This window comes from Erythrolamprus reginae, chromosome 3 (genome assembly GCF_031021105.1).
Source record: "Erythrolamprus reginae isolate rEryReg1 chromosome 3, rEryReg1.hap1, whole genome shotgun sequence".
NCBI classification, from domain to species: Eukaryota; Metazoa; Chordata; class Lepidosauria; order Squamata; family Dipsadidae; genus Erythrolamprus; species Erythrolamprus reginae.
In genome coordinates this window covers 103,810,890-103,824,921 of record NC_091952.1, presented here as the reverse complement: position 1 = coordinate 103,824,921, position 14,032 = coordinate 103,810,890, and the positions used below count along the sequence as shown (strand labels likewise).

The window sequence follows — 14,032 nt, the reverse complement described above, 5'->3', positions numbered from 1 at the left end:
TCAAGTCCCACACCGCGGGAGGTAAATAGCCCTTAATTAGTTGAAAGAATAAAGCTTGCTCTCGGCAGGACCTCCAAGGCCGGAATTAACAAACCGGCCGCGGCTACAGCACGGAGGGAAAAACCGCGAATGGCTGAGCCGTTAACTTCTCCCCCAACTCAAAGCCCAGTAGGGCTGAGAAAAAAACTGCCGGCAAGCTGAGTAATGGAAAAATCTTACTTGCTATTGAAGGGAGATCGAAGGGAAGGTGTTTTATCGAGAGGAACGAGCATTCACACACATCCGAGGATGCGAACTGAGCGAATTCTGGGGAAGGGGCGGATCCAGCAGTCTTTTTTAATACTAGGCTCAGTTCCAACGGATTGGACAGGAGCAACCCATGTGACTGCTGGACCCACTCCTTCAGTACGGAGAAGTACTAAAGAAACTAATGACTTCAAGGTGAAATTATTAAATATGTACTTTTTAAACAAAAAAAACCTTGGTTTTTCAGAGATTAATCAGAAAGCCCCACTGATATGAACTGATGATAATAAAACTACCAATACAAGATAACCTATGGTGATTAACTCCTAATTTACAACTCCTAATCACTTTGATTTGGTAAAAATAATTCCTCCTAAATAATATTATGAGCATAATATTATAATATTATATTATAATATTATCAAAGGACAGCAAACAAGACCATTGGTTTTTAGTGCATGTATTTCTATCTGATCTGTGTTCTGTGTTTACTAGTCCTCACTGACCAACTGCTTTGTTTAATGACATTCAAGGTTACAACAGTATCTATTAAAAAATCCTTGCATTTACAATTGTTACAATATTCCATAGTCACATAATTCCCACTTCGGTGGTTTGCAACTGGTATTTATAACTGATGAAGTGGACAAGGCCATTGGTGTTGTGAGTTCCTCCACCGGCTTAATAGACCCATGTCCCTCTTGGCTGGTTTCATCCAGTAGGGAGATGACACAAGGCTGGATCCAGGGGGTCATCAATACTTTAATGTCTCCATTAAAAAGAGGCAATGGTGCGTCCCCTCTTCAAGAAGCCATCACTGGATCCGGCTATTCTAAACAACCATCGTCCTCTCTCCAACCTTCCCTTTTTAGAGAAGATTATTGAGAAAGTGGTGGTGCTCCAGCTCCAATGGTCCTTGGATGAAGTTGATTATCTGGGCCCTCAACAGTCCAGTTTCAGGCCCGGTTACAGCACTGAAACTGCTTTAGTCAAACTGATGGATGACCTCTGGCAAGCCCAGGATAGGGGTTATTCATCTATCCTGGTGCTTCTTGATCTCTCAGCAGCTTTCAATACCATCGACCATGGTATCCTTCTGCGCCAAGTGGAGGGGTTGGAAGCAATGTTCCCTCTAATTTTTTTTCAGTGTGGGACTGAGCGGCATAGAAGTATGTATGTATGTATGTATGTATGTATGTATGTATGTATGTATGTATAAATAAATAAATAAATAAATAAATAAATAAATCTCCCCCCTGCCTGTGTGTGTGTGAACTCTTGAACCATTTCCAAAAACAGGTGAGGGCTGGGGGGTTTTCCCCCTCTGTTATTATTTAAGTGCTTTCTACCATATGCTTTAAATCAAGAGTCACTTCTCTCTCTGTTTCTCTCTCTTTCCTGTCATTCTCTGCCTCAATCATTTTCTCATTTCTTTTTTCTCCCCTTTTTTCTATCATTTCTCTCTCTCTCTTCCTTCCAATCTTCTCTCCCTCTCTTGCTTTTTCTCTCTCTCACTCTCTTCCTTCCTCTCTCCTCTCTCTCTTTTTCTTCCTTCCTCTCTCTCTCTCTTTCTTCCTTCCACTCTCTCTCTCTTCCTTCCTCTCTTCTCTTTTTCTCTCCCCCCTCTTGCTGTCTCTCTCTTTTTCTCACTTTATCCCTCTCTCCTTTTTATCTCGCTGTCTGTTGCTCTCTTTCTTTCTCTCTCTCTTGTTTTGTCTTTCTCTCTCTTGTTTTCTTTCTCTCTCTCTTGCTTTCTCTCTCACGATTTCTCCCTCTTGTTCTCTCTCACTATCTCTATCTCTCTCCCCTTTTTTTCTCTCTCTCTTTCTCACTTTCTCTCTATCTCGCTCTGTCTGTTGCTCTCTCTCTCTCTCTTGTTCTCTCTTTCTCTCTTTTCTTCTCTGTGGAGTCTGGCTAAGGTTTTTCTTATTTTGAATGTTCTGGGTGGGCTGACAGGGGGATGGGAAGCGTGCGCGCAAGTGCACCCGACATTGCAAATAACCTTCGCCGGCCTCCGCTGTGAGAAGAATGCCTGCCTCGCCTCTCCTCCAGCCCCCTCGCTGACAGCCCCCTCACTGAAAGCGCTCTTGGTGAAGGGAATACGAGAGGGGCGGGACGGGCGTTCCCAAAGCACTCAGAGCAGCTAGCGGCCAGATGAGGAGGATGAGAAGCCACAGACGCCAGGGCTGCTGCAGCCACCGCTGTGGGAGGAGCCGTACCCCAAGAAAGCCGGAGGGGGCGGATAGAGCGGGTGGGGGCAGCGGCGAGAAGCCAGGGGCACGAGGGGACTGGAGGCGGCCGATAATCAAAATAACCTTCGCTGGCCTATGCACTTTCGTCACTCTCCACCCCCAACTCCAACACCCGGTGTTTGCACAGGTTCCCCTGGTGCACCAGTTGCGGCCCTATTTGTACAGGGAGTCTCTTCTCACAATCATGCACGCCCTCATTACCTTAAGATTCGATTACTGCAATGCCATCTACATGGGGCTACCTTTAAAGAACGTTTGGAGATTACAGTTAGTATAAAATGCAGCTGCGTGAACTGTTATGAGCCTTTCAAAGTATACCTAGATCTCAACACCACTCCACGAGCTGCATTGGCTACCAATTGGTCTCCGAATGCAATTTAAAGTGTTGGTTCTGACCTATAAAGCCCTACATGGCTTAGGATAAGGTTACTTACACGACCATCTCCTGATTCATAAATCCCAGGAACCAGTGAGGTCCCACACTGTTGGTGGGACCATCTGGAGGGACCTAGGGGTAGAGCTTCTCTGTTGCAGCTCCGGCCCTTTAGAATTAAATCTTCCCAGAGATTTGTACTGCCCCCCATCTTCCTGGCCTTTCGCAAGGTTTTGAAGACCCACCTCTGCCAGCAGGCTTTGGAGTATTGACATTCTGCTTCAGCCATGTGTATGGTTGTAATTGAATGTATGTAGGTGATTGTTTTAAATATGTTGGGGTTTTATACTACATTAGATTTTAGATTAGTTTTTACTGCTGGATTTCTTACATGTTTCTATTGTATTTATCCATGCTTTGTAAGCCACCCTGAATCTACAGAGAAGGGTGGCCCAGAAATCCAATTAATAAATAAATAATAAACAATAAACTGTCAAAATATCCCACTGTCCTATAGTCACTATTTCTGGGCTTGACAACCAGCTTCCAACAAGCAGAGTTAAGGAGGAACTCAGAAGTAAAATTGCATGTTATCAACCACAATGATTCACCTAACAAACAGACTGGAAGTAAACTGGTCATAAGTCAGTCATGGTTACATGATTTTCCAATTAGCAACTATTGTGGTCACTAAGCAAGATCTATATGTATTCTAAATTACACCCCAAATGAAATTATATATTAAGAAATAAAATAAATAAAATGAAACAAGAAGGAACAAGTAGAGTATTAACTTTCAAGAGAGACAAATAATTGTGAAAACACTGAGCAAAACATAAATGGATAAAGAAGCAAGACAAAATTGACCAGAATGAAATATTAACATTGTCCAGCAAGAAAGGGAACCCAGTATAGAAACCAAAATCTAATTCTGGAAGGGATTTTCCCAATTACTTCTTTCTTGCACGTACACAATGGCATTTCTTGTAGATATATATTGACGTTTTCATATGCTTAATGCTTTGGTGTTCCTCATTTTATAAGAACTACAATGCCTTTTGTTGTATTTCAGCAACTTTAAAGTAATAAAGAGTTATTTAGCAGGAATTATAATATCAGGGAAAAAATGCAACAGGATAATCACTTAAAATTTTAGTTTGCATCTGTAACCTCAATGGGAGGTGCTAATCTACAGATATAATGAGAAAAATCTGAAGTCTTTCTTTCAAGTTAAGAATAAAACCACTGTTAGGACATATTGTACATCATGATTATTTTAATCAATACTTCTCTGTCTCTTTGAGCCCAAACCAATAGCATGAAGATGCAAGACAGTTACCATATTTTTCGGAGTACAGTGATCCCTCGATTTGCGCGTTCTCGATTAGCGCGAAACGCTGCAACGCGGTTTTTCAAAAAATATTAATTAAAAAAATAAAATATTAAAAAATAAAAAATAAGTCCACGCTAGTTCTCTCTCTCTTTCTCTCCCTGTTGCCGGCGTGGTATATGAGAGAGAAAGAGAGAGGCAGAGGTCGGGCGCATTACCGGGAGGTGGAGGCGGCATGGGGACGCTGGGTGCCAGGGACTCCGAGGAGGGGGTGGACGTCTGTTCCCTGAATGGAGACCGCCGGCCGCTCAATCGGGCCGGCAGGGAACAGAATGGAGCCTTCCGCGGCGGGGCTGGTAGGAGGGGAGCCGAGGATGGAACCGAGCCCAGCCCCGTGGCATTCGCCTTCCTCCCGCCTGCAGCCGAGTGATCGTGGGCTCCTTCGCAACCTCAGAGAGCTTCCTGGTTTTCGTGAGCTTTCATGCCCAGGAAGCTCTCCGAGGTTGCGAAGGAGCCCAGGATCACTCGGCTGCGGGTGGCAGGAAAGCGAATGTCACGGGGCTGGGCTCGGCTCCCCCAGCCCCGCCGCGGAACGCTCCATTCTGTTCCCTGCCGGCCCGATTGAGCGGCCGGCGGTCTCCATTCAGGGAACAGAATGGAGCCTTCCGCGGCGGGGCTGGGGGAGCCGAGCCCAGCCCCGTGACATTCGCTTTCCTGCCACCCGCAGCCGAGTGATCCTGGGCTCCTTCGCAACCTCGGAGAGCTTCCTGGGCATGAAAGCTCACGAAACCCAGGAAGCTCTCTGAGGTTGCGAAGGAGCCCACGATCACTCGGCTGCAGGCGGGAGGAAGGCGAATGCCACGGGGCTGGGCTCGGTTCCATCCTCGGCTCCCCTCCTACCAGCCCCGCCGCGGAAGGCTCCATTCTGTTCCCTGAATGGAGACCGCCGGCCGCTCAATCGGGCCGGCAGGGAACAGAATGGAGCGTTCCGCGGCGGGGCTGGTAGGAGGGGAGCCGAGGATGGAGCCGAGCCCAGCCCCGTGACATTCGCTTTCCTGCCACCCGCAGCCGAGTGATCCTGGGCTCCTTCGCAACCTCGGAGAGCTTCCTGGTTTTCGTGAGCTTTCATGCCCTGGAAGCTCTCCGAGGTTGCGAAGGAGCCCACGATCAGTCTCGGCTGCGGGTGGGAGGAAGGCGAATCCCCCGTGGGCTCCGTTACATCTTCCGCTGCCAGCCAGGCCATGCTGGCGGCAGCGGAACAATCGCTGGCTGTCAACTTTTTTTAAAAAAACTGGGCAGGAGCTGACTTGCCTCCCCAGTGCTAAAAAGAAAAGTTGACAGCCAGCGCTGCGAAACCGCCGAAACCGGAAGGGGCGAGGTGGGGGAGAACGGGAGACTCAGCATTCCGTCAGCCGCAGCGCTGGCTGTCAACTTTTCTTTTTAAAACTGGGCAGGAGCTGACTTGCCTCCCCAGTGCTAAAAAGAAAAGTTGACAGCCAGCGCTGCGACTGACGGAATGCTGAGCCTCCCGTTCTCCCCCACCTCGCCCCTTCCGGTTTCGGCGTTCGGAGTCCGGCGCTGGGGCCATGCGGGGCCGCTCATCCAGGGGGGCGTGGACTGGCAAGCGGCAAGCGGCAAGTGATCTGGCGGGAAGACCAAGGGAAGGTTCCTTCAGCCGCCCAACACCTGATCCGCTCCGCAGCGCGGCAGCAGCGAGGAGCCGAAGATGGGGTTTCCCCTTTGCCTTTACCCCATCTTCGGCTCCTCGCTGCTTCCGCGCTGCGGAGCAGATCAGCTGTTGGGCGGCTGAAGGAATCTTCCCTTGGTCTTCCCCGCCGCCCACATGCAAACTCCACCATCTGCGCATGTGCGGCCATGAAAAAAATGGCGCACATGCGCAGATGGTGGTTTTACTTCCGCATCCAGTATAACGCGGAAATCGGTTAGCGCGGGAGGTCTTGGAACGTAACCCCCGCGCTAACCGAGAGATCACTGTATAAGACGCACCTTAGTTTTGGGGAAGGAAAATAGGGGGGGGGATCTGCTTACCAGGGGGAAATCTGGCTAGCATCCTTAGTGTGGTCATTTTCAGCACATTATTTTATCCCCTGGTTAGGGCTTTAAAAAAACCTTATTTGGAGAGAGTAACAATGAAAGAGCTTGCAAGCCAGTAAGAGCTGGAAACATTGTTAGTACCTGGTTAGGGCTGGAAAGAAACATTTGGAGCAAGTTAGAGCAATGAAAAAAAACCTACAAAGACTTAGGGCTTGAGAAATATTCTTAGCAGAGAGTAACAATGAAAGATCTTGCAAACTGCTAAGAACTTGGAACATTGTTAGCACCTGGTTAGGGCTGGAAAGAAACATTTAGAGCAAGTAGAACAATAAAAAAGCCTACAAAGACAGGGTTTTGGAAAAATTATTCACAAAGAATAACAACAAAAGAGTTTGCAAGCGGGTAAGAGCTGAGAACATTAATGCCTGGTTAGGGCTGGAAAGAAACATTCGGAGTAAGTTAGAGCAGTGAAAATAACTGCAAAGACACGGCTTGGAAAATATTCTTAGCAGAGAGTAATAATGAGCTTGCAAGCGGTAAGAGTTGGGAACTGTTAGTACCTAGTTAGGGCTGGAAAAAAACCTATTTGGAGCAAGTTAGAGTAATGAAAAAAACTCTGCAAAGACTTAGAGCTTGGAAAACATTCTTCACAGCCAGCAACAATGAAAGAATAAGATAAGAGCTGGGAAGATCATTAGCACCTAGTTAGGGCTGAGGGGGGAAGCTTCAAAAAAAAGCTGCACTCAGAGTATAAGATGCACCTGAATTTTCAGCCTCTTTTAGGGAGGAAAAGGGTGTGTCTTATACTCTGAAAAATACTGGTGGACTATCTACGGTGTGTATGACTGTGTCTATGTCTCTGTGAGCATGTTTTTAAACTTCTTTCTTATATAATGGGAACTGACACATTCTCTATTACTGCATGGATAGCTCCAGGCATACACACAGCAAGAAATGAGTTGGTGGACACCTCACATTGAATTTACAGGTTTTGTTACATTGCTGGTCTGCTAAATATTCTAAATATTCTAAAATTTTGGAATGGGTTCACAACTGCAATGCAAAAAATGATTTTCTTCTACAACATGGTCCTACATATGCATATTTAAAGATATACAATTATGAATCTTGAGGATTTAATTCACTAATTAGAAGAATTTTCTTTATTTTACTAAAGTTGAGTGAACTAGGCAAAAGAAGCTCTGGATAACATTAACCCGGAGACGGTATAGTCTCCTAAGCACAGCTTTCAGACTCAGAAAATGTGATATCTGAACCAGGTCACAGTTACTCATTTCAAATGAACCCCGATAACTTAATCTACTTTAGTTCCTTCTGAAATGAATACAATAATTTGCTAGCTTTCAAAATAGCTGCTAATTTTGCTACAAAACTATGTGATCATGCTTTCATAAATCAACACTTACAATTTGAAAATCTTGCCCCACAGAAGCCTCCCCTATCCTATCCCCTTCTCTCCTTCAGCCTTGCCCCACAGAATCTTCCCCTATCCTTTCCCTTTTTCTCCCTCAGACTTTCTAGCCCCTTCTCTCCCTCAGGCTTGCCCCACAGAAACCTCTCCTATTCTATCCCCTTCTCTCAAGAGTTATTTTCAGGTTGGAATGGGGAGTAGAACGTCTAACTAATTAGCATCAGAGAGTATTAAAAATAATATAAGATATACTAATGATCTAGTGGTCATTTTGAAAAATTCTTTGTTAGCAAGCACCTAGAAGCCAAGAGGAACATACAGTAATACCTCGTCTTACGAACTTAATTGGTTCCCGGAGGAGGTTCGTAAGGCGAAAAGTTCGTAAGACGAAACATTGTTTCCCATAGGAAACAATGTAAAATGAATTAATGCGTGCAAGGAAAAAACCCGCAAAAAACAGCTGCCGCCTGGCTGTCACCTTTTCAAACAGCCGGGCGCTTCTCAACGTTCTCCCAATGCCGAACTCGGAAGTTTGGCAAAAGTTCGGGTTCGGGTGGCCACCGAGAAGCCCCGCCGCCTGGCTGTCGCTTTTTGAAACAGCCAGGGGGCTTTTCGGCATCCTCCCGAACCCAAAGCCAAACCCAAACTTTTGCCGAACTTCCGGGTTCGGCGTTCGGAAGGCCGCCGAAAAGTCCCGCCACAAGGAAGTTCGGCAAAAGTTCGGGGTCGGCATTCGGGTTCAGGAGGACGCTGAGAAGCCCCGCCTCCTGGCTGTTAGCTTTTCAAAAGAGACTCCAGGAAGGATGTCTTCATGATGTCAAAGCTCCGCCCATGGAATTCCCTATTGGGATTTCCCACCTCCTTTCAAGCCTCCCGACCGGCCCAACAGCTCCACGGCTCTTTTGAAAAGCTAACAGCCGGGCGGCAGGGCTTCTCAGCGTCCTCCTGAACCCGAACGCCGACCCGGAACTTTTGCCGAACTTCCAGGTTCGGCGTTCAGGAGAACACCAAGAAGCCCCCCGGCTGTTTCAAAAGGCGACAGCCAGGTGGCGGGGCTTTTCGGCGGCCTTCTGAACGCCGAACCCGGAAGTTCGGCAAAAGTTCGGGTTTGGCGTTCGGGTTTGGGAGGACGCCGAGAAGCCCCCCCCCCCCCCCCCCCGGCTGTTTCAAAAAGCAACAGACGGGCGGCAGGGCTTCTCGGCGGCCACCCGAACCCGAACTTTTGTTGAACTTCCAGGTTCGGCGTTCGGGCGGCGGATTCGTAAGACAGAAAAAGTTCAGAAGAAGAGGCAAAAAATTTCCGAACCTCGGGTTCATATCTAAGATTGTTCATATGGCGAGGGGTTTGGATCACGAGGTACCACTGTACTTGCCAAATTTCAAGTTTGTAGGCTTTGTGGTTCTGGAGATTTCATTATCGCGGTGTGAGTGATTTTCGCATATGTATGTATGTATGTATATATGTATTGTTTATTTATTTGTTATATTTATATGCCGCTCACTCCAAAACGGACTCAGAGTGGCTAACCACAGTCATAAATACAACAGCAATACAAAAAGCAATAAAAATACAACAATAAAATCAACAACGCAGTAAAAACAATAATATCAAACAATAAGAATAAAACAAAAAACCATACATGTTTGTAGTCAATCTAATTCCAGGACTGCCGGAAAAGCCAGATCTTAACTGCTTTCCAGAAGACCAGTACGGAGGAAATATATACTGTATATTGTTAGGAGTTGAAGCATCTCTTCAGGGTAAATGGAAAGAACTTTTTCCAGGACGCTGGAATGCTTAGATATTGTCAGTTCAAATATCTAAATATTTTAATTTTAATTTCCTACAGGTATTTGAAATCAATTCCATAGTGCAGTTAGGACGGTTTCTTTTTATAGAATTTCTAGCAATCAATTTGAAATATTTATTTTAATTCAGTGCCTTTCCATTTTGTTTCTTTATTTAAAGTTATTCCTATCTGTATATTTCAAAACATTCAGGTCCTGATATTGTTACCATAATTAAAATAATTATCTTGGGTAATCAAAATAAAACAATTATCCACTTACCATAATCTGCTGATATGGATCTATACCAGACATTGTAGAAACAGTGGCTGAGTCTGTGATAGGATAAGAATTATGCTATCTCTTGTAGATGCAAAGGTTGTTCCCAAGACAGCCTCCAATATGAATTTCCACTTTCTACAAATGGCTGAAAAGCAACATAAAAATATTTATCCTATTGTGTAACACATTTCTAGGTGAAATATTACAATCTCTTAATCTCACAAGTCAAATAATTGTTGAACCTGACAACGATCCTATTGTGGCTAAGGGAAGGTAAATACAGTGTTCCCTCGATTTTTGTGGGGGATGCGTTCTGAGACCGCCCGCGAAAGTCAAATTTCCGCGAAAAAGAGATGCGGAGGTAAATACACTATTTTTGGCTATGAACAGTGTCACAAGCCTTCCCTTAACACTTTAAAACCCTAAATTACAATTTCTCATTCCCTTAGCAGCCATTTAGATTATTACTCACCATGTTTATTTATTAAAGTTTATTAAAAAAAATATTTATTAAAGGCGGACGAAAGTTCGGCGAAGACATATGACGTCATCGGGCAGGAAAAACCGTGGTATAGGGGAAAAAACTGCAAAGTATTTTTTAATTAATATGTTTGAAAAACCGTGGTATAGGCTTTTCGCAAAGTTCGAACCCGTGAAAATCGAGGGAACACTGTAATGGCAGAGAAGAAATAAGCCAGGGAAACCAAAACCTGTAAGCAAAAATCTTACTACAGCAAGAACATCTAAAGTAAAATAAATCCATAAACCTTTCGACAATTTTTCAAAATAGTTTACCTTATAGACCTGTTAAACTATATTTAATCATCTGTATGCAGCCTTACTCTATTTGCATAAATTATAGAGAAAGAATTCCAAAGTAGATTGATTTATGAATACACTTAGTTCAAACTCTAAAGTAGAATTCTACTGATTATATATTCTCAAGCTATACTTCTCTCTAAAAATTTCAATCAGTAGAGTTTCAATAGCATAACGGACTGGAAGGTGACTTATATTTGTGCCCAAGCAGTGGAATCAGCCTGTTTGAGGGAATGATACCTAGGTGATACCTAGTTATACTTCTCAATGCTATACCAGCTAAGTGCTATTGTCAATTCCTATCTCAGTATCTAGAGGCTTTGTGGGTCTGGGGGATTTTGGGGGGAGCTTTCCAATCTGGGGATTAGAAATCACATGGAAGCTAAAGTCAAGAGTTTTACAAAGCTTCATTTGGTCTGTCAGTTACATGCATTCCTGGTTCTCAGATATGCCCTAGCCATCTCTTGCTTAGACTCCTGTGTTGCATTGTACATGGGGTTGGCCTTGATGACTACTCAGAAGATGCAACTGATCTAGAATGCAATAGCACAGGCAATGTTAGTATGTCCATATGTCGCTACAGCTCCTACAGCTTCATTAGTTACCAGTGAGCTTCTGTGTACTATTTAAGTTGCTTATTATTACTTATAAATTCCTTCATGACACATGGGCAGTTATGAATGATATCCCTCAGCGATGTGCTTAGCTCCAATTCTGAGAATGTTCCAACTTAAAATCTTTAAAAATCTCTGTCTGGATGTTCTTTCTACTATTTTTAAAATTGCTTTCTTACTTTAAGTATAAATTTAGACAGTCATTGGGAGTTATGCGGCTCTTAAATCTAACAAATCAATCTCAAGAAAATAACAAACAGAAATTTTATAATTATTTGTTCTCTATTGAATTAGAATTTGAACAACTTAAAGATACAACAATAAAATGGATGAAGAATGTAGGACATACATTAGAAATAAACAAGTGGCAGCAACTATGGGAAAGAAATTATAACATGACAATGTCAACAGCATTTAAAGAAAATATATATAAGATGTTTTACGGATGGCATTTGTCACTAGAAAAATTAGCAAATACTGTATGTTTAAAAACAAGTCAATTAAGTGTGTGAGGGTCACAATTCAGCACTGACATTATTTAGAGGTACAATTTACTATTTGTACATGATATATTGTACAGTCAGTTTGTAGTATAATAAATAGAAAGTCCATGTTGTTTCCTCTAGATAGTATTAAGTCTCTAGATAGTATTAAGAAATAAGCAACTATCAAAAGAAAATTGAGAAAATCAAAAGATATTGAGAAAATATCCCATTTATGGAAAAAAAAATTATTAAATCTTGGTTAATAAATTGAAGTCATGAAAGTACATCTATGAGGTAAATTAGATCTAAAATAGAGGTCCTCAATCCCCAGTACTGGGCTGCAGACCTTTGGGAACTGGTACCATCCTCTCCCCACCACCACCACCGCCGCCACCACTGCTACCAATTCACAAAGCTGAAAAGATTAGGGACTGCTAATCTAGAATTTGCCACAACTAATTCAGAATAGTTTACATTATTGTAGCCATTATTGCATTATATTGTAGCCAAAGGTAGGCAAAGTTGGTTCTTCTATGACTTGTGGACTTCAACTCCCAGAATTGTTGAACCAATCATGCTAGTTCAGGAATGCAGTGGTGCCTCTACCTAAGACCACCTCTACTTAAGAACTTTTCTAGATAAGAACCTGGTGTTCAATATTTTTTTTGCCTCTTCTTGAGAACCATTTTCTACTTAAGAACCCGAGCCTGGAAAAATTTCCCAGGAAATTTGAGAGCGGCACGAAGGCCCGGCCAGTTTCCTGCCATTCCCCCTTTAATCCCGACCATCTCAGGCTTTTCTGGGCTGCCAGAGGAGCCTTTCAGTGGCGCTTAAGGAGCCTTGGGCAGTCCACAGCGAACAAAGCATTTTCCTTTCTCTGGACGCTTGGAGAGGGAATAAACCTCTGCCAGCGGCCAGAGAAAATAAACACTCCCTTCGCTCTGGGCAGCCCAGAGTGAACAGAACGTTTTCCTTTCTCTGGGCGCTGGCAGATGTTCTCTCAAATCCTGATGCCCCCTCCATCCCTGTGGCATATAGTTCTTACTATTCAAAAATACTACTCACATGCAGGAATCCTAAAAGGCCATTAATTTGATTTAAACAAGATTCCATTTGCCCCCATTAAAAATCAAATTGCCCCCCTATGGGGCGTGCACCACACGTTGGGAACCAGGGATGTAGATTTAAATAGTAGGGGGGGGGGAGAGAACCGATCCCTGAGGAATCCCACAGCAGAGAGGAGATCCATGACACCATATTCACGTCATCTGTGGGTCACTAACAGTTCAGGCGACCTGGTCCAAAATGGGAGGAACCCACCCCTGGTATATGGGAATGAGTGCTTGTTATTACATATTTGGATTAGAGCTTTCTTTCATTTATTTACTGAGTTATTTAGATGTATTCTGTGTTTTTAGGTGGAGATGCACCAAGGGAGGCCCATTCAATCTCATTGTACACATGTACACATGCTGTTCATTGACAATAAAGGTTTGATTTGATTTGATTTGTAAGAAGGCTTTAAATGTCTACCAAGCAATCAGAATGTCAATGCCAAATATGCAGTGCCATTCAATACAGATAAACCTACTGCAGATTATACGTTAATTATGTAATGGGCTGCAAATTTCCACAGATCATCTATTTACGGGGTGCAAATAAGTGAGGAACTCTAAGAGCTATGGGGTTGTATGAAAGATAAAAGTTATAATTGGAGAAAGGGTAAAATGGGGTTTAATTCATTCAAGATGGAACTCAGGAATATATGTCTGGAGAGGTGCTGTCACTTTCTTCCGGTCTAACTTTCAACCTACCATCTCACAACATCAAACTGACACCAGCAAGACCACCATTCCACAACAACAAATGGACAACCCTACCACCTCAAACCAAGAATAGGAAAGCGTGTCCCTTACTTCCTCTAACCACCCCAAAACCAATTCTCAACACAAGACCAATCTCAAATGTAAACTATTAAATGCTAGAAGTTTAGTCAACAAGATATCTGAATTCCTCCTTCTACTTGACACCTCCAATTTTGATATAATTTTTATATGCGAAACATGGCTAAATGCTTCCTACCCAGACTCCATTATCACATCAAAAAACTACCATGTTTTCCGATCAGACCGTGAATCCCGCAGAGGAGGCGGAGTAGCTATATTTTACAAAAAATCGCTGAACCTAAAAATCCTTAAAGTTGCACAGGATTTATTGGTACCTGAAATTATTGTCTGTGATTTATCCCTAAATACCACAATTCGCTTCTTACTCTGCTACAGAGCCCCGGACTATGACATCGAACATGCTAACAAATTATCCACATTACTAACGTGGGCAACCAACTGCCCATACC

At 43.6% G+C, this 14,032-nt stretch overlaps 1 protein-coding gene across 1 annotated transcript in view; it reads right to left on the bottom strand.

The window, feature by feature from the left end:
• PLA2G4A (phospholipase A2 group IVA) overlaps positions 1–14,032 on the bottom strand; it is a 106,879-nt gene that overhangs the window by 69,039 nt on the left and 23,808 nt on the right. Inside the window, exon 2 of the mRNA XM_070749008.1 lies at positions 9,759–9,903. Coding sequence (XP_070605109.1) covers positions 9,759–9,791 — 33 coding nt within the window. The 5' untranslated portion in view covers positions 9,792–9,903. The remainder of the gene's footprint in view (positions 1–9,758; positions 9,904–14,032) is intronic.